At 48.1% G+C, this 17,283-nt stretch overlaps 7 protein-coding genes and 1 long non-coding RNA gene across 9 annotated transcripts; 4 read left to right on the plus strand and 4 right to left on the minus strand.

The window, feature by feature from the left end:
* Positions 1-387: 387 nt before the first annotated feature.
* Positions 388-1,020, plus strand: LOC128788959 (histone H3). The gene has a single exon (XM_053944329.1). It carries the CDS (start codon positions 473-475, stop codon positions 881-883), a length of 411 nt encoding a protein of 136 aa, XP_053800304.1. The 5' UTR covers positions 388-472; the 3' UTR covers positions 884-1,020.
* A 264-nt stretch (positions 1,021-1,284) lies between these two features.
* Positions 1,285-2,100, minus strand: LOC128788958 (histone H3). The gene has a single exon (XM_053944328.1). The coding sequence runs from the start codon at positions 2,069-2,071 to the stop codon at positions 1,661-1,663; it is 411 nt and encodes a 136-aa protein (XP_053800303.1). The 5' UTR covers positions 2,072-2,100; the 3' UTR covers positions 1,285-1,660.
* A 1,266-nt stretch (positions 2,101-3,366) lies between these two features.
* On the plus strand, positions 3,367-3,909 carry LOC128788964 (histone H2A type 2-C). Its single transcript, XM_053944336.1, has one exon. It carries the CDS (start codon positions 3,367-3,369, stop codon positions 3,754-3,756), a length of 390 nt encoding a protein of 129 aa, XP_053800311.1. The 3' UTR covers positions 3,757-3,909.
* Positions 3,910-4,281: 372 nt separating this feature from the next.
* Positions 4,282-5,141, minus strand: LOC128788951 (histone H4-like). Its single transcript, XM_053944320.1, has one exon. The coding sequence runs from the start codon at positions 5,120-5,122 to the stop codon at positions 4,553-4,555; it is 570 nt and encodes a 189-aa protein (XP_053800295.1). The 5' UTR covers positions 5,123-5,141; the 3' UTR covers positions 4,282-4,552.
* Positions 5,142-7,159: 2,018 nt separating this feature from the next.
* Positions 7,160-13,294, minus strand: LOC128788985 (uncharacterized). The gene is made up of 3 exons (XR_008431276.1): positions 13,150-13,294; positions 8,552-8,679; positions 7,160-7,740 (listed from the first exon to the last, which is right to left on the minus strand). It is a non-coding gene; the product is annotated as an uncharacterized LOC128788985 (long non-coding RNA).
* A 73-nt stretch (positions 13,295-13,367) lies between these two features.
* Positions 13,368-17,014, plus strand: LOC128788949 (histone H1.01). 2 transcript variants are annotated; one of them, XM_053944317.1, is made up of 2 exons: positions 13,368-14,176; positions 16,861-17,014. In XM_053944317.1, exon 1 carries the CDS (start codon positions 13,388-13,390, stop codon positions 14,045-14,047), a length of 660 nt encoding a protein of 219 aa, XP_053800292.1. In that variant the 5' UTR covers positions 13,368-13,387; the 3' UTR covers positions 14,048-14,176; positions 16,861-17,014. The 2 variants fall into 2 exon arrangements, with proteins under 2 accessions (XP_053800292.1, XP_053800293.1); XM_053944318.1 differs by lacking the exon at positions 16,861-17,014 and adding an exon at positions 14,566-14,741.
* Positions 14,815-15,424, minus strand: LOC128788963 (histone H2A-like). The gene has a single exon (XM_053944334.1). It carries the CDS (start codon positions 15,410-15,412, stop codon positions 15,023-15,025), a length of 390 nt encoding a protein of 129 aa, XP_053800309.1. The 5' UTR covers positions 15,413-15,424; the 3' UTR covers positions 14,815-15,022.
* Positions 15,419-17,014, plus strand: LOC128788970 (histone H2B 1/2/3/4/6). The gene is made up of 2 exons (XM_053944342.1): positions 15,419-16,210; positions 16,861-17,014. Exon 1 carries the CDS (start codon positions 15,751-15,753, stop codon positions 16,129-16,131), a length of 381 nt encoding a protein of 126 aa, XP_053800317.1. The 5' UTR covers positions 15,419-15,750; the 3' UTR covers positions 16,132-16,210; positions 16,861-17,014.
* Positions 17,015-17,283: the final 269 nt, after the last annotated feature.

Genomic DNA, 17,283 nt, shown 5'->3' on the forward strand with positions numbered 1-17,283 from the left:
CTTCAGCCTTTCTGCCGCGGCCCTGAACCGAAGGCGGCTACTGAGCGGGAAGAAACCGCGAGCCCTCGGGGAAGGAGGCGGCTGCCGGCGGCAGCTCTAGCCAGCGGTCCCGAGGCCGGGAATGAATGCGAGCGGATCGGCTTTGGAAAAAACAGGGCGAGCCCGAGGCTCGGGCAGCGACACCGTACCGCACGGCTCGCCTGCGCTGCCGGGGCCGGGGCCGGGGCCGGGGCCGCCCCTCCTGTGCCTTGCGAGCCGCTGTTGGAAGGGGGCGGGGGCGGGGCGAGGCCAGGGCGCGTTTCCCGCCCCGGAGGCGGGGTCTTTTCCCGGGCTCCCGAGAAGCGTCCAATGGCAGGCGGCCGGTGTCGCGCGGGCGCGAGCGCGGGGCTATAAATAGCGGCGCGGCGGAGCCGCTGGATTGGCGAGCGCTGTGGTGTGGTGCGCGCGAGCGGCTGTGTGCTGGTGCTGGGCCATGGCGCGCACGAAGCAGACGGCGCGGAAGTCGACGGGCGGCAAGGCGCCCCGCAAGCAGCTGGCCACCAAGGCTGCCCGCAAGAGCGCGCCGGCCACGGGCGGCGTCAAGAAGCCGCACCGCTACCGGCCCGGCACGGTGGCGCTGCGCGAGATCCGGCGCTACCAGAAGTCCACGGAGCTGCTGATCCGCAAGCTGCCCTTCCAGCGCCTGGTGCGCGAGATCGCGCAGGACTTCAAGACCGACCTGCGCTTCCAGAGCTCGGCCGTCATGGCGCTGCAGGAGGCCAGCGAGGCCTACCTGGTGGGGCTCTTCGAGGACACCAACCTGTGTGCCATCCACGCCAAACGCGTCACCATCATGCCCAAGGACATCCAGCTGGCCCGCCGCATCCGCGGCGAGCGCGCCTGAGTTCCGAACTGCTGCAGCCCTTGCTGGCCGGCCATTCAGGCAACCCACGCAGACCCAAAGGCTCTTTTAAGAGCCACTACATGCACAAATAAAAGAGCTGTTGCACTGGTTTAAGCGCTGTTTTATGGGGCATGGGGCACGAGGAAGGAAACTGGGCTCTAGGAGTTGTAACGTTTTGTAACAGCAGTGGGGAGGCATTTCATTTTTTCAGTTCCAGTACCTAGTATTTCTAAACAAGTTTTCTCACAATACATTTCTAAGCAGCTTAATTTAGGGTGCATGTAGTACCTCCAGAATACCCTTTGGGACTAATTATAGTTCTATTGATATGTGTCTTTCCAATATTTTCTCCCTGAATTCACTAAACCGTACAATTTTTTTAAGAGCAGTGCAACAGCCGCTACATGCATAATAAAAGGGCTCAGCACTGCTTTGAAAACTAAAACTAAAACCGATGCAATCAAAAAACCTATCTGGCTCCAGAACAGGTAAAACATTCTCGGGGCTCATTGGAAATTTAACAATCGAATCCTAAAATATTGAGTTTTAGCGGCTTGTTCTGTGTATCATGAAACAGCTGTTACCAAAGTCCAAGATTCTTTAAAGACACCTCCCAGACCATGAAACTTCGTCCCTCACGCAACTACTAAAACCGCGTTTGTTTCAAGATAGCGCAACAGCTCTTTTAATTGTGCATGTAGTGGCTCTTAAAAGAGCCTTTGGGTCTGCGTGGGTTGCCTGAATGGCCGGCCAGCAAGGGCTGCAGCAGTTCGGAACTCAGGCGCGCTCGCCGCGGATGCGGCGGGCCAGCTGAATGTCCTTGGGCATGATGGTGACGCGCTTGGCGTGGATGGCACACAGGTTGGTGTCCTCGAAGAGCCCCACCAGGTAGGCCTCGCTGGCCTCCTGCAGCGCCATGACGGCCGAGCTCTGGAAGCGCAGGTCGGTCTTGAAGTCCTGCGCGATCTCGCGCACCAGGCGCTGGAAGGGCAGCTTGCGGATCAGCAGCTCCGTGGACTTCTGGTAGCGCCGGATCTCGCGCAGCGCCACCGTGCCGGGCCGGTAGCGGTGCGGCTTCTTGACGCCGCCCGTGGCCGGCGCGCTCTTGCGGGCAGCCTTGGTGGCCAGCTGCTTGCGGGGCGCCTTGCCGCCCGTCGACTTCCGCGCCGTCTGCTTCGTGCGCGCCATCGCTCCAAATAGCAAGCAGCCAGGAACTAAGCAACTACAGCAATGTGTGCCTGCTTGTATTCGGGGAGTATTTATAGCACTGGTGCATCCTCTGATAGGCAGACGGGTAGATGCTGAATTTCATTGGTGGATTCAAATTTTTAAATTCCCGCCCTTACCAGATACCTCCTACAATTTCCAGGCTCAGTTCTTATTAAATGCTTTCTGTTCTTGTAAAAATCTATAACGTCTACTACCACAATTTGCGAAAATTTTAAGACACGGTATTGTTTTTAACTGACGAAATTTAACTTCAGTATTAAGCCACGCAAGCCTTAAAACTTTTTTTAGATTATGCAAGCTTATAATTGCATCTTGCTTATTAAGCTACTTTATCAATTTTAAGTGAGAGATTTTCACTTTTATTTTAGTGGATATATTTGTGCAGAGATAACCAGAAAATAAAATTCCCTTGAAAGTATTTTTTAAGTCTCTTTATTTAGATAGCCTAAAATATCTCAGAATTATGCAAAATATAACGGGAAAAAAGTAGTTGAAAATGTCTACTTGAAAGGAAAATTTAAAAGGGATTTTATATAAGTAATTTCAGTCCAAGAATAAAAATTATTCAGAGCTTTCAATCCTTATTGATAATACACTGAGATGTAAATTTTATTAAGCAGTTATGAAACGAGAAGATATGGCTAGGAATCAAGGCTTGTAGCTGAAGGTTTAAATTCAGTTTAGGTTTTAAGTTTAGAGCCCCTGTTTAAATAAGGTCCCCCTAAAATGTGGGAGGGCATTGCTTCCTTGTCAGTCCTTGCGTGTCCCCCCCCGTCTCCCTTTTCTCCCCTCACGGTCAACGCCGCACTGTCTCTCTTTGTCTCTTTATTTCATGGACTCGGCCCTTCCGATCGGCTCTGTGCAGCCCGGCGGCTTGAAAAGCACACTAAAACACGGGAGAGAGCGAACACGGTGCGGGACGGGGCAGCGCGGCCCCGCCGGTCCGGGCGGCGGCGGCGGGAGCGGCGGTTGCCGTGGGCGGGGCCGTGCCCGCCCGCCGCCGCTCGTCATTGGCCGGGTGGAGAGCGCGGGCGGAGCCTTTCGGCGCTGAGCCCCTCGCGATTGGTCAGCGTGAGATTCGCTGCGCCATTGGGCTGCGCCTGCCCCGATAGGGGGCCTCGGCCTATCAGGAGGCGGCGGCCGCGAGCAGGGAGGGGATATAAAGGCGGAGGCCTGAGGCTGCCGTGACGGCGGTGCTGTTTGTCGGTGGCGGCGGGAGTTTGGCGGCAGAGCGAGCGAGCGAGTGAGGGAAGATGTCCGGGCGCGGGAAGCAGGGCGGCAAGGCGCGCGCCAAGGCCAAGTCGCGCTCGTCGCGGGCCGGGCTGCAGTTCCCCGTGGGCCGCGTGCACCGGCTGCTGCGCAAGGGCAACTACGCGGAGCGCGTGGGCGCCGGCGCGCCCGTGTACCTGGCGGCCGTGCTGGAGTACCTGACGGCCGAGATCCTGGAGCTGGCGGGCAACGCGGCCCGCGACAACAAGAAGACGCGCATCATCCCCCGCCACCTGCAGCTCGCCATCCGCAACGACGAGGAGCTCAACAAGCTGCTGGGCAAGGTGACCATCGCGCAGGGCGGCGTGCTGCCCAACATCCAGGCCGTGCTGCTGCCCAAGAAGACTGAGAGTCACAAAGCCAAGAGCAAGTAAACCAGGCGGCGGAAGCGTCCGGAGCCCACAAGCGAAACCCAAAGGCTCTTTTCAGAGCCACCCACAGCCTCGAGAAAGGGCTTGAAATGCTGTGGCCACGGTGCCAGTGGAGAGGGAAGGGCGGCTGTGCTTGTCTCTGGCTCTGTGTGTGTGTGTGTGTGTGTGTGGTTTGGCGTGTGTTTGCCGTAGGCAGCCCAGGCTGGTTGTGCCGGGCTGCGTTTTGTCGCGGGCCAGGACCGGCCGGAGCACTGTGTTCCCGGCCCGCAGGGAGCTGCTCTGTGCCGGGGCGAGCGCGGGCGGAGGGGAGAACGGAATGTCCCGGAGCCAATCGTGGCCTGCGCGGGCTTTTGGGAATGGCGCGGGCGCCGAACCCTCCCCGGCCGCGGAGCCGCGCTCCCGCGGGCGGCAACGGCGGCCGGAAGAGCAAAGAGCCCCATCCACAACGTTACTCTTGGCTCTGCAGCTGCCTTTGAGTCACGGGCCGGCAATAAGGAGAAGAATTCTGCAATGGCCTCATCGTGGACAACTTAAGCATATTATTGTTTGCTGAAATTTGAAAAGGGAAGAGACCCCAGTTTTTTTACAAAAGGCCGCTGAGAAGAAGCAGCCTGACCTAATCAGAGCAGGACAGCGAGAGGGAGGGAAGAGAGGTACAGTGTCAAAGGGAAGGAACCAGCGGTAAGTGCAACAGTAAATATCAACACACAGCAACACAGCTCCTTTCAGGGAATATGTGGGTGGCTCTTAAAAGAGCCTTTGTGATATGGGGGCCGTGTTTTAAAAAGAACGCAAGGCTTTAACCGCCGAAGCCATAGAGAGTGCGACCCTGGCGCTTGAGGGCGTAGACCACGTCCATGGCCGTGACCGTCTTCCTCTTGGCGTGCTCCGTGTAGGTGACGGCGTCGCGGATCACGTTCTCCAGGAACACCTTGAGCACGCCGCGCGTCTCCTCGTAGATCAGCCCCGAGATGCGCTTGACGCCGCCGCGCCGAGCCAGGCGGCGGATGGCCGGCTTGGTGATGCCCTGGATGTTGTCGCGCAGCACCTTGCGGTGGCGCTTGGCGCCGCCCTTGCCGAGCCCCTTGCCGCCCTTGCCCCGGCCAGACATGATGACACCCGCGCTGCTGCTGCTGCTGCTGCTACCGACACGGCTGGTGTGAGCAGCGCCGCCCGCGCCCGAGCCTTTATGCGGTGCGGTCCGACCTGGTTGGGAGCAGGGGCGGGCACGGCGGGCGGGGGCCGAGCCTGCGCCTCCGCCCCTTCGGCCGCTGGCGGGCGCCTCCCCGGGCCCCGGCTGCTTTCTCCGCGCCTGTCCCCGCCTCCGTCTCTGCCCCCCCCCCTCCGGCTCCGACCGCCTCGCTCGCATTACCCCGGTCCCTCGGTTCCCCCCAACCGCTTTTCCGTCCTTTCCACCTCTGCAGTCGTGGCGCGAAAGCAGAAACCCTTTTTTTTCCCTGATGTTGCGACAGTGCCACTGCGCAAGGACGTGGCGGTCTTTCGGCCGCCGCGCACGGTTTTTATGGCCTTGCTGACCATATATTTTCACTGCTGAAGTTCCATTCAGGCATTCATATACTGAGAACGACCTGATAAACGTAAGAACTCTCCGGTCAGATTCAGGACTTTCGTTTAGTATTTCTCTTGTATATCATGATGTATGAGGAAAATAATGCATAAGTTTTCACCTTAAACTAGAATTAAACGTTTGTTTTTCTCAAAGCTGGCTATGTCTGACTCTTAGAGTATTGTTATCAGTGGCAAATCTGCACAGGACTTTTTTAGCAATGAACTGAACACTCTTTAGTTTCTATCCTAGCGTTTCTAGTGTTTGCTTCCCATTCACCCTTTATTTTCTGTCTTTAGTGTTTGCTTCCCATTGAATTCCTGACATCCTGGTGATATACAAAAAGCATTATATTTCTATTACATAATTACTTCTAACTGGATTCAAATTATTAACATATGTCAAATGCACAACAAAAACAGCTGTGCCAGCCGTGTTCCTATGTACCCCCATGTTTTCAAAGGCTTGGCACAATTCTTAGTGGATACTCTTTCCTTCATGTAATATGTGTTCCTTTCACAAGGGTATGTTGCAAGTGATGACATTTCTCTTCGTTATTTTGGTATAACTGCATGACTCTGAAAATCAGTCATAATGACTTTTCAATCCATGCCTCATTTCTGTTGGCTATGCCTGCAGTCCTGCATTTGTAGTTCAGGATCCACTGGCTCTATGTAATTAACATAATTCCAATATGGAGAATTTGCCTGAGCTCATCATGGCCAAATACACACATTATTACTCACACAGAGACAGAAGAAAGTCCTGGAAAGTGAAGGGCTCGGAAAGATCCCTGTGAACTCTGGCAACCCGTTTTTTAATTGACTCTGGCATTTTTCTTCTGCCTTAGTCACAGTGACTCCAGCACGGTAAATCTGAAAAAATGACAGGGTCTAAAAATATAATGGTGAAGTAATTGTTTCACAGCATCTTTCAACTCAGATATTTTATATAAGAATGTCTCAGCCTGGCCCTGAAGATCTCTGATTCCTTTTTATCTCTTCTTTTATATGACTTGCCATTCCCTCTGTTTCACATGCATTATCTTCATCTCTGCAGCTACAGGGAAGAGTATTCCATTCACTGTCTTTGCTGGCTGGCATTTTGTTCCATTTCATGCATGTTTTCCAGCAGTATTTTATAACACAGGCAGACTCTGAGGACAGCTAACCCTGTGTTAATGGAATTCTCCACTATGACAGGGATACAGTCCATGGAGTATACATGTCCATCTACTACTCCCACTCACCTATTCCTCAACCTTTTGATTTGTAATGCTAAAGCAAATCCCAAAACACGAAAAATGTTTTGTCTAGAGGAAGCAACTGCTATACATGGAGAAGACAACTCCCTGATTCATCCCTGTCCTAAGACATTCCCCTAAAACCTAAAGGACCACTTTGATGAGATTATCAGCTATTGCTCTGACCCTCTTTATTTACTAGCCTCTGTCACAGTTGGAATATTGGTTCAGAAGGAAGTTTCCTGTTAATTACTCATTTCTTCAAGTGTTATGTCTGCAGCCTGCAATTCAAAGAGAGCAGAATCTCAAGGCTGTCCTGCTCATAATACCCATTAATTTCTCCCCACTCTTGGATACCTGCTGATATTACTAACTTAAGAAACAAGTTCTACTACTGCACTGTGTATTCTTCTGACCTTTCCCAGGCGTACAGCTTTTGTGTTCCCAATACTAGCCTAATACAGCTTGTATGTCCCTCAAGTTTGAAAGGATTGCAACCAGATGATCCTGCTACCCAAGGGAAAGGTAAAAAAAAAAAAAAAAAAAACCACCAAACAAAAACAAAAACAAAAAACCCCAGAAGACCCAAGCAAAACCACAAACCAAAGCTAAGACCATTCACCATGTAGGGACAATAAGCACATGTGGTAAAATGAAAATAATAAAAATCTAAACCCAAACGGACTTGAAGATTAAGAACTCATCATTTTTTTCATTAGTGTCAAATGCAAACAAAAATTCCTGTCTTCATCCATCGATGTGGCTGATAATGATAACCCTTGAAAGTCTTTCTATGTACTCAAGCACACCAAGGCCTAAAGAACTGATAAAACAAGAAGAGATTGCAATTTTTCCTCCACTTTGTTTATGGTTCTATTTATTTTCTTTCTTTCTTATTTTTCTTTCCTAGCGAATTCCTTAATAAAAAGGCCATGCCTTAGATTTGGACAATTAATATTAGAATTACTCAAACATTCACCTTACTGATCACCAGGCCCTTTTCTCAACAGCTTTGAGTAATTTCAGTTATTAAGTTTCCTTGTACATGTCTCATTGCAGTTTGAGCAAACCCAAACCCCATCAGGTTTCTCTTTACTTACCTCCTCTATACAGCTGGATGTCTGCTGCTCCCTGCTCCTGGCTGCTCAGTGCTGGCCTTCTGTGCTAGTCTTGCTAACTACACAAATAACTGACAGATGTTACAAACTACTAACCTCAAACAGAATACAAAAGTTAAAGTTGTTACTCTATTCCCTATTTCAAGACCAAATCAACAAAATCTTGGTGGCATTTTCAGTTCCGAAGGGGGGAAAAAAAAAAACACACCTGTGCCAGAAAGAACAAGATTTAGTTTTAATACAGTCATTATGGAAGCCAATCTTCTCTGGGACCAAGGCAATTTGCAGGCAGAACAGATGAAATATATTCTTCCTGAATGTGCCCAAACCATACATATATAGTCTCACGGGCCTCTGAATCCAGATTCTTGACTTCCTAACTCTATGACAGAGGTGACAAGTTGCTGACCTCATTAATATATTGGGGGTAAATAAAGGCACCAGCCAGCCCTTCCAGTGCCCCTGGCAATCTAAACAACATACTGACGTGAGATAGTGCTACTCTGGCACCAGACCATGGACTGCACAGCTGCAAAGCATGTACTGTAAAAACATGAACTACAGCACAACACTTACACAGTGAACAACTCATCAAAACCTTTTTGTTCCCTTCTATGGGAAAACAGCCTATACAGTGAGCTCCCAAATGCTAACTTGCAATACTCCTGCTCTAGAAAGATGGCACAAACAATCTTGTCTAGAGCCAGTACCTGCTTCACACCTCTGATGAATAACAGGAAGGCAGCACCACTTAAGGACAGCCCTTTCGCATGGTGTGTTACACAGGGCTCTGGCTCTTAGCCTACATTGTGCCTACACTGTCAGTGCCTGTGAAGCAAAAAAATGAGTTGCCTGCCAACACAAATTTACCTGGAAGTGTGTCACATCAGTGTCTGGGGTGCCAACAGCCAGGAAGATGGCAGATTGCGGACCAGCTGTGCATGCACGATGTGTCCAAGGACGCTTTGTCCCTCCATAGGTTCCGAACACGTTTCTGGCTGGAGTGGGAAGTGACATTTAGATTCATCACATTGCTCCCTCCTGCGTACCAGAAGTTACAGACAGCATTGTCACACAAGCAGGAAAGTGTGGAGGGCAGAAAATCCATGGAAGTGCTGCAGTGTTGCAGGGAGGAAGAGTGAGTGGCTCAGCATCCCTCCGTGTGAGCTGCTGACTAGTGCTGATGGAGAAGCTGCTATGAAAGGATAGCACGGTGTCACCCTTCCATGGTGGACTTCACCACTAAATGCAAGTCAAAGCAAGGCACTCTTGATTCAGGAGGACACAATTTCTTTGGGGAGCCATAGCTGATGCAGCTTCTGTTAATGTTGTTCACCTCTCAGGAACAGTTTGTTGAAAGGCCTGAGGTGTCCTTAATCTTGCATTAATGATGACATTCAATCCATGCCAGGGTGGTCCAGAACACAATTTTTTAAGTGGCTTGGATTAGTTTTAGAAGACCAAACTACTCAGAGATATAAATAATTCTATTCTTTGGTATCTGACTGGGGACCTTTTCATTGTGTGTGAAAAAAAGTAAAAAATGCCTTAAGCTAATAAACACACACACACAGTAAAGAACAAAGTCCATTTTTTTTCATCATTAGCTGTTCTGAGAAAAGTTTTGGCCCCCTGCATTTTTTGCTGACTTTTTTTTTTTTCTTTCCCAGGAAGGATTTCCTTCCCAGTGCCTCCTAACTATGGACATATCCAGGTTTCAGACTATAGATTTTCAATTGCCAGACTACATGGCAATGTAGAAGGGAGGACACAACAGGTGTCCTAACCCTTAACCAAGAGTACAGGGAGGAGTGTACAACATTCCAGGAAGCTGAGTCTATGGGGACAGTCATCCATTGCCCTAACCTATTTGTTCTGCTCCTTACAGATGCTCACTCATACCCTGAATTTAAAAGGCCTTATGTGACCTCAGTATACTTAGGAGCCTTAACAGCAGTAGCAGCAGACATTAGTATTGTGTAGGCAGAGGCTTGTTCTGCTGAGCTGCAACAAGTTTGTAGTTTGGTAGGTCTCGCTTTAAAATTCCTTAGCTAAGTGTTAAAAGTTGCTAAACTGTGCTGGCTGGTTGGATCACACAAGTGTTATTACATTTGAAACTCAGATGAAAGATGATGTCACGGAGGGCAAGTAAGGCATGGGTGTAACACTTTAATAGGAGTGTAATCAAGGTTGCAGGGAGGGAGCATTTACACCTCTTTCCTGTGGAACATGTTATGTGGGAATGCAGCTCATAATGTAAAGGCCCTCACCTAAATCTCTCTGGAAATTTCCATCTGAGGCGAGGAGAGGGGCTCTGGTGCCCGAGTGTCACAGCTTTGCCTCCTTCAGCTGCCTAAGAATGAGCAGAGCACTCAGCTGGAGCAGGCAGAGCAGCCCAGCAGCCACGTCTGTGCGGCTGGCTCTCATGCTAATGCCTGCTAACAAAATTGCTTGGGAACAACTACTGTGCTACCTCTCCTTAATGCAGACATACCTAAATATAACCCACAGCTTATTTTCATAGGAACAAGTATTGGCAGGCCCTAAACTGCAGATGGGAATGTTTGATAGCTCTCAGGTATACTGCCAGCTCTTGGCTGTGGTTCCTGTGTCTCCTTCCTAATGCCAAGAGGTCTTAATGATAACTGCAAAAGTTGGACAGATTTGGGTATCTGAAGGGAAGCAACTTGTAGGGAGGGCTCAAATTGCGGGTTTGTTATGCAGTGTGGCCTGCTGGAGTGCCCATAAGGTGAGAAGGATTGAAGTCATTCATATGAAGTAGACCTTACAGTGGTGCCTTCTCCAGAAGTATGTCTAAAGATCCTGATATTACTTTCCTTCTCTTATTTAATAATGAATTCTACCTCCCTCTAGTCTCACTGGGAAAACCAAATTACATGTAACAGTCTGTGTAGTGTCTTCTCAATAATATTTTTCCATAATAACCTATATCTAAGACAGGATTATTCCCCTTCTTCATTTGCTCAGCTAGAGGTAAAACTGCCACTTCTGCCTTTTGGGTAATCTTTCACCATATTTTTTATCTGCCTCAGTACATCTGTTCATTCTTTTTAAACTATCTATTCTGACTGCAGAGCAGCTCTTTTTAAAATTGCTAAATACACCTTAGCTTTCCAAAATATTGTTCCTGTATGTATTTCTTTCACATAAAGAAGAATATGTGTTCCAAGCAGCAATTCTGCATCAGTAAAGTTGGTTTATCTATCTGCTGCAAAACCATAAAAAAAATCATAGTGTCCCTGTCATTAAATTTCTGAAGTTACTAGATTTTTTTAAAATTTAAAAAAATAAAATTAAGTTTAAGTTACTAGATCGTAGCTGGAGACCAGAAGCTGACACATATATACTCAGTAGATTTTTTTTTGAAATGAGGAAAGGGTAGCAACTGCTGGAAGAAAAGCCTGACAGAAAACTGGGATAGTGACCATTTTAGCCACCTCAATTTTGCCACCAAAAAATGTGAATGAAGACTCTGTGAAGCCACAAATGAGAGCTGGAATATTTCTAATTCCTTCAGTGAAGATTACTGAAGTAAATGTGTTAAAAATAACAAGAATAAACAAAAAGGAATTTTTCATTTTGCTGACATGTCACTCATGGTCTATGTTTTTCCTGTGTCTATATGCAACCAAGTCTCTAGGTAACTGCTAAATTTCATATCTTCACAGCAATTGCTACCTTATTACATTATGCAGCCAAATCAGTGGAAAGGTTCACTCATAGATTTTCATATACAAGATAAAGGCTTCAAAACATTTTACTTTCATTTGGCAATTTCTGAAGGTATATCTGCAATACTCACATCCACTCCATTTAATCCCTGTATCCTTACTTTGTGTTACATAGTATTGCCAAACAGGACCTTGAAAGTCACAATTTGATTAGCTCTTCTCTCAGTTAACTTCCTCTTAAAGCATTACAGAGCTCAGATGCATTTTTACTGCAACCTTTTTTATGGTATTTTATCATTATGGGGTGGAGATCACAACTTTCCCCTTCATTGCATTTATTCATAATTTCACATTCCCCGAAACACAATTTTACAGCAAGCTAAATTTCTCACCTTATATACATTTTAGTATTTATAAAATAGCCATTGTAAATGAAACCATGACACAGAAATAGAATTACTTTTCCCTAAACCTATCTACTCATACACTCTGAATTTTTGGTTGCTAATATGTACTTAAATACTGTAGTCACATTATATGTTATATCAGGTAATACCAAAGGGCTGAGGTAGTGCAGTCTTTGTGATTTTTAAAACAACTAGAAAAGACAATGGACAATAGACTTTTTTTTTTTCACAATCAGTTACAGATTAATGAAATATTAAGCCAGAGCTCTGTTCTGTTGAGCATATTACACCATCTTCCACCAGATATCAGTATCGGTTGACTCCTTCCTGGGTTAGGAATGACCTATGGCCTACCTCTCCCCTTGTTAAAACTCAGGTTATCACAAAGTGCTCTAGTTTCTGTCATAAAAGTATTTCCTTATTTCAGTGATTGCTGTAAAATGCACAAGTAATAATTAGGTGGGTTTTATTTAGCGTGAGAAGGGGATTCAGAATTCAGAGGCTTTAGCTAAACCTTTGTGTAGCCATATTCTGTGAGACATATAAAAAAACCCCAGACAGCAATATGGTTTACAGTTCTACTACTTTTAGAGAAAATATAAAACAAGGTAATATTCTTTGGACTGAAGAGCATGATTACTAAACTGCAATGCTACTCCTTGCAAATCTTAAATTACCAGAGACAAAGATAAATTCCATAAACAACAGCAGTGTAGGAGACTGATTTCTTTTACAGAGCTGCAGTTTTGTAACATAAGGTTTTAAAATACTATGTACTTCAAAATAATTTTGAACATTATAAGCAAATAACTTGATTTACTTAATATTTGGTAGAAAAATTCGTGTGGAAAACAAACAAAAAGAAAACACCCCACATAGGGCAGCAGAGCAACTTTGTGTACTGAAATTCCAGGAAGACAAAATAAACCAACTCTATGTTCATCAATCTCCAGATAATAACAAATTGCTTATGTTTCTATAAAAAGTGGAATAGGTGGTTGTACGAGACACTATTTCACTAGACTTTAGCGTTTTAGTAGGTAAAACACATGGTCAAAGGAACCGGTTCTTAATCCATATTCAGAGCTGAAAAAGGAGTTTGTGTTACTTCCTCCTCTTCAAAACCAATTTAAACTGTCAAAATAGCTTCAAATCGTCAGATTTCAACTTTGACCCCAAGAAAACCCTCTAAAGAATAAGACTGAGTTGTTGCTGTGACATTTATGTCAAAAGGAAATTTTTAATTTGCAAGGAAAAACAAAAGTTTCTCCCTTCAGAGGTCTCTCCAGCAGCAGCACACGGGATTTATCGCCTCTCCTTTAACTCAAATCGCGTGTTTGCCGCAGGAAACTCTCCCGAACGCAAGTACCTGCTCTTCTCCCCCCTCACCGGGGAAACCGGGCGATTTGGTGGCAGAAATTCCGAGGAAAATACACTTTTGTGAGTCCAAAGAAACACAAATCGAGCACACCGAAGGGCTCCCCGGCCGTGCAGCAGGGCGGGCTCTGCAACCCACCAATCACCGCGCGGCTCCGCTCTAAAAATACGAGCATCTGACCCGGGCCAGCCCAATTGTGTTCGCTTGCTCCGCAGAGGAAGTCGTCGCGATGTCCGAGACCGCTCCCACTGCCGCCCCCGATGCGCCCGCGCCCGGCGCCAAGGCGGCCGCCAAGAAGCCGAAGAAGGCGGCGAGCGGCTCCAAAGCCCGCAAGCCCGCGGGGCCCAGCGTCACCGAGCTGATCACCAAGGCCGTGTCCGCCTCCAAGGAGCGCAAGGGGCTCTCCCTCGCCGCGCTCAAGAAGGCGCTGGCCGCCGGCGGCTACGACGTGGAGAAGAACAACAGCCGCATCAAGCTGGGGCTCAAGAGCCTCGTCAGCAAGGGCACCCTGGTGCAGACCAAGGGCACCGGCGCCTCCGGCTCCTTCCGTCTCAACAAGAAACCCGGGGAAGTGAAAGAAAAAGCCCCCAAGAAAAGGGCGCCTGCAGCTAAGCCCAAGAAGCCGGCAGCGAAGAAGCCCGCCAGCGCTGCCAAGAAGCCCAAGAAAGCTGCGGCGGTGAAAAAGAGCCCCAAGAAGGCGAAAAAGCCGGCGGCTGCAGCGGCCAAAAAAGCGGCCAAGAGCCCCAAGAAAGCCGCAAAGGCAGGCCGCCCCAAGAAGGCAGCGAAGAGCCCGGCTAAGGCAAAGGCGGTGAAGCCCAAAGCAGCCAAGCCTAAGGCAGCCAAACCCAAAGCGGCTAAGGCGAAGAAGGCGGCGCCCAAGAAGAAGTAAATTGTACCAGAAGAGTTTTGTTCTACATATTCTGTTATCCAACGGCTCTTTTAAGAGCCACCCACGCTTTCCCTAAAGGAGCTGATGCACCGAAGTCGTCCGTAACCTGCAGCAAGGGTCCAGCAATTCGTAAGTCGTCAAGAGGTCAATTGTGTCTTGTGTTTTTTGTTTCCTATTACCGAAAGAAATAGTTAAGAATGCGGTACAGCGTGGCGACTTTAGGGAAGTGTAGGCTTTTGTTTTTCCTCCAAGTGATTACTTTGACTACAAGAAACAGTGTTTTATAGTGATTTGATAAAAAAAAAATCGGATGTACGTTTTTTTAAAGATATATTTTTTAACAAAATAATGCAATTGCCAGGCACGCTACTACTGAGCCATGTCTAATCTATTGAATTATTTCTCTTTAAGTATCTCCGTAAATGCCTTTGTCTGTTTCGGGGAAGGAGGGGCGGGTTTCTTTACTGACACAAAAATAGCCCTGATCTCTCCCAATCCTTTTGTTCCCGATGAGAAAGAAAGCTTTAAGTATTGAAAAAGCCCGCCCTGCCCAAGGATTGGCCAGCGGAAATCCCGGCCCTCTGCCCTCCCCCCTCCCTTCCCCGAAGACGATTACGCCTCCCGTCTCTGGAACTGTATCAGCCGCTCGGAGAAGAAATAGGCGGAAAAGGGAGGTGGGACTCTCAACGAATAGTGTCCGTATGTTCTCAGACCTAAGAACTAAACGGAAAATATTCCATACCAGAAAGAACTTGCACGGAGAGGAGGACGTTTCGGCACAAGTTTATAAACAAATATATGGAAAAATTCACCAAACCAAAAATAAAAAAAGTTTAAACAAGAAATGAGTAGTTAATACAAAACGGCCTTCACTGTTGTTTGGATAATTCAGCTCTGTTAGGACTTTGTGGGTGGCTCTGAAAAGAGCCTTTGGGTTTTTCCAGAAAAGCGAATATGCCGCTGAACCTCTCGGGTTCACTTGGTTTTAGCCTTGTGGCTGTCGGTCTTCTTGGGCAGCAGCACGGCCTGGATGTTGGGCAGCACGCCGCCCTGCGCGATGGTCACCTTGCCCAGCAGCTTGTTGAGCTCCTCGTCGTTGCGGATGGCGAGCTGCAGGTGGCGGGGGATGATGCGCGTCTTCTTGTTGTCGCGGGCCGCGTTGCCCGCCAGCTCCAGGATCTCGGCCGTCAGGTACTCCAGCACGGCCGCCAGGTACACGGGCGCGCCGGCGCCCACGCGCTCCGCGTAGTTGCCCTTGCGCAGCAGCCGGTGCACGCGGCCCACGGGGAACTGCAGCCCGGCCCGCGACGAGCGCGACTTGGCCTTGGCGCGCGCCTTGCCGCCCTGCTTCCCGCGCCCGGACATCTTCCCCCGCTCGCTGCCCCGGCACAGGAAAGCGCAGCGCAGCCGGCGCTCCCCAGCTCCGCTCTCGTTTTACTGTCTCAACCCTTCGCTGATAGGCTGAGAAGTAGGTCTTGTGCAAGCAGCCAATGAGAAGGCGAATCCAATTCTGACCAATCAGATGCGAAAACTGGGGAATGATGACATCAATTTGTGGTCTGACCAATAAAAATGCGCAGAGCAAAAGCCGTTCATTTGCATAGACGCGCTATAAATGGGAGGCATGCAGCCGTGCTCCTCACTTCGCTCCTGGGTTGGTTCTGCAGCCGTACCGTGCTGGTAGGAGACAAGCCGCTGTCACCATGCCCGAGCCGGCCAAGTCCGCCCCCGCGCCCAAGAAGGGCTCCAAGAAGGCGGTGACCAAGACGCAGAAGAAGGGCGACAAGAAGCGCAAGAAGAGCCGCAAGGAGAGCTACTCCATCTACGTGTACAAGGTGCTGAAGCAGGTGCACCCCGACACGGGCATCTCGTCCAAGGCCATGGGCATCATGAACTCCTTCGTCAACGACATCTTCGAGCGCATCGCGGGCGAGGCGTCGCGCCTGGCGCACTACAACAAGCGCTCCACCATCACGTCGCGGGAGATCCAGACGGCCGTGCGCCTGCTGCTGCCCGGCGAGCTGGCCAAGCACGCCGTGTCCGAGGGCACCAAGGCTGTCACCAAGTACACCAGCTCCAAGTAGGGCGTCTCGGACCGTCACTTTTAACCCAAAGGCTCTTTTAAGAGCCACCCACCTTCTCAATAAAGGAGCTGAACAATCAGTTAAGAAAAAATATTCTTATCCTGGAATCTTGATGTTTAAGGTGGTTTTTGGGGGGTTTGAGTTTTTTGGGGGGTAGGGGGGGTTTAATCGGTTTTGGGTTTTGCATATTACCTAAGCGTTATTTTGATAAAATACTGCTGTCGAGTTTATTGTTAATGAACTTTCAGTCACTACAATATGTCTGTAAAGACGATTTTAATTGGCTGGGGTGTTGGTTTTTATTATTTTTTAGGTGATGTTTTCCTTACTTTATGGTTTTTGCAATTTTCAACATCACCTTACTTTTACAAGTTTCCATGTTATGTCTGTTGTAAACTGAAGGATAGGAATCTTCCTGCATTTTTCAAGTCGGGAGGGAATTGAAAAACTTATTGGATGCTCATCCACGTACAGCATTGTTATTCTAAGATCTACCACTTGATGGTGCTCAGTCTTTGGAGTTTTTGGGGGTTGCAGTTACTTTTGTCTTAGAAGTGAGTATAGCCCACTGTACTATAAATAATTTATGTAGTGACAAGTGGCATTCACCTTAAGCTCTTGCAAATAGCCCAGTGATCTATATAACTCAAAAGCACTTTCTAAAATCTCCTTTTTCCTCACCATTTGTCTTTTTAATCCTACTGTTCATGTGTTTTTTTTTTTTTACAGTAACTTGCCTAGCTCCTCCCCATGACTGCTTTGGGTTCTCCTTTCAAGTAAGAAAACACGGGAAGATTAATTTCTTTTTACTTATCTGACCTCTTCTGCATTAATATTTCACTAATTGTAATAAAACTATTAAACACTAAGAAATTAGACACTCTGCACTGACTTTGTCGACTATCACATAGCTACTAATTAGGCTCAAACTGCAGGCTTTCTGAGTCACTCCCTCTCATTCTTAGATAATTACATGCCACCATAGATGCAGATCAAAGCCATTATCACTTTCAAACTGGATCTGAATAATCCTAAATTTCAAGTATATATTGTGAACTTCTGAACATACTTAATTCATACAGGGACCACAGAATCACAAAAGTGAACTTTCTAGTACTGACTTGCATATTCTTTGGTAGTACAGGTAATGAG

This window comes from Vidua chalybeata, chromosome 5 (assembly GCF_026979565.1).
Source record: "Vidua chalybeata isolate OUT-0048 chromosome 5, bVidCha1 merged haplotype, whole genome shotgun sequence".
Lineage (NCBI taxonomy): Eukaryota > Metazoa > Chordata > Aves > Passeriformes > Viduidae > Vidua > Vidua chalybeata.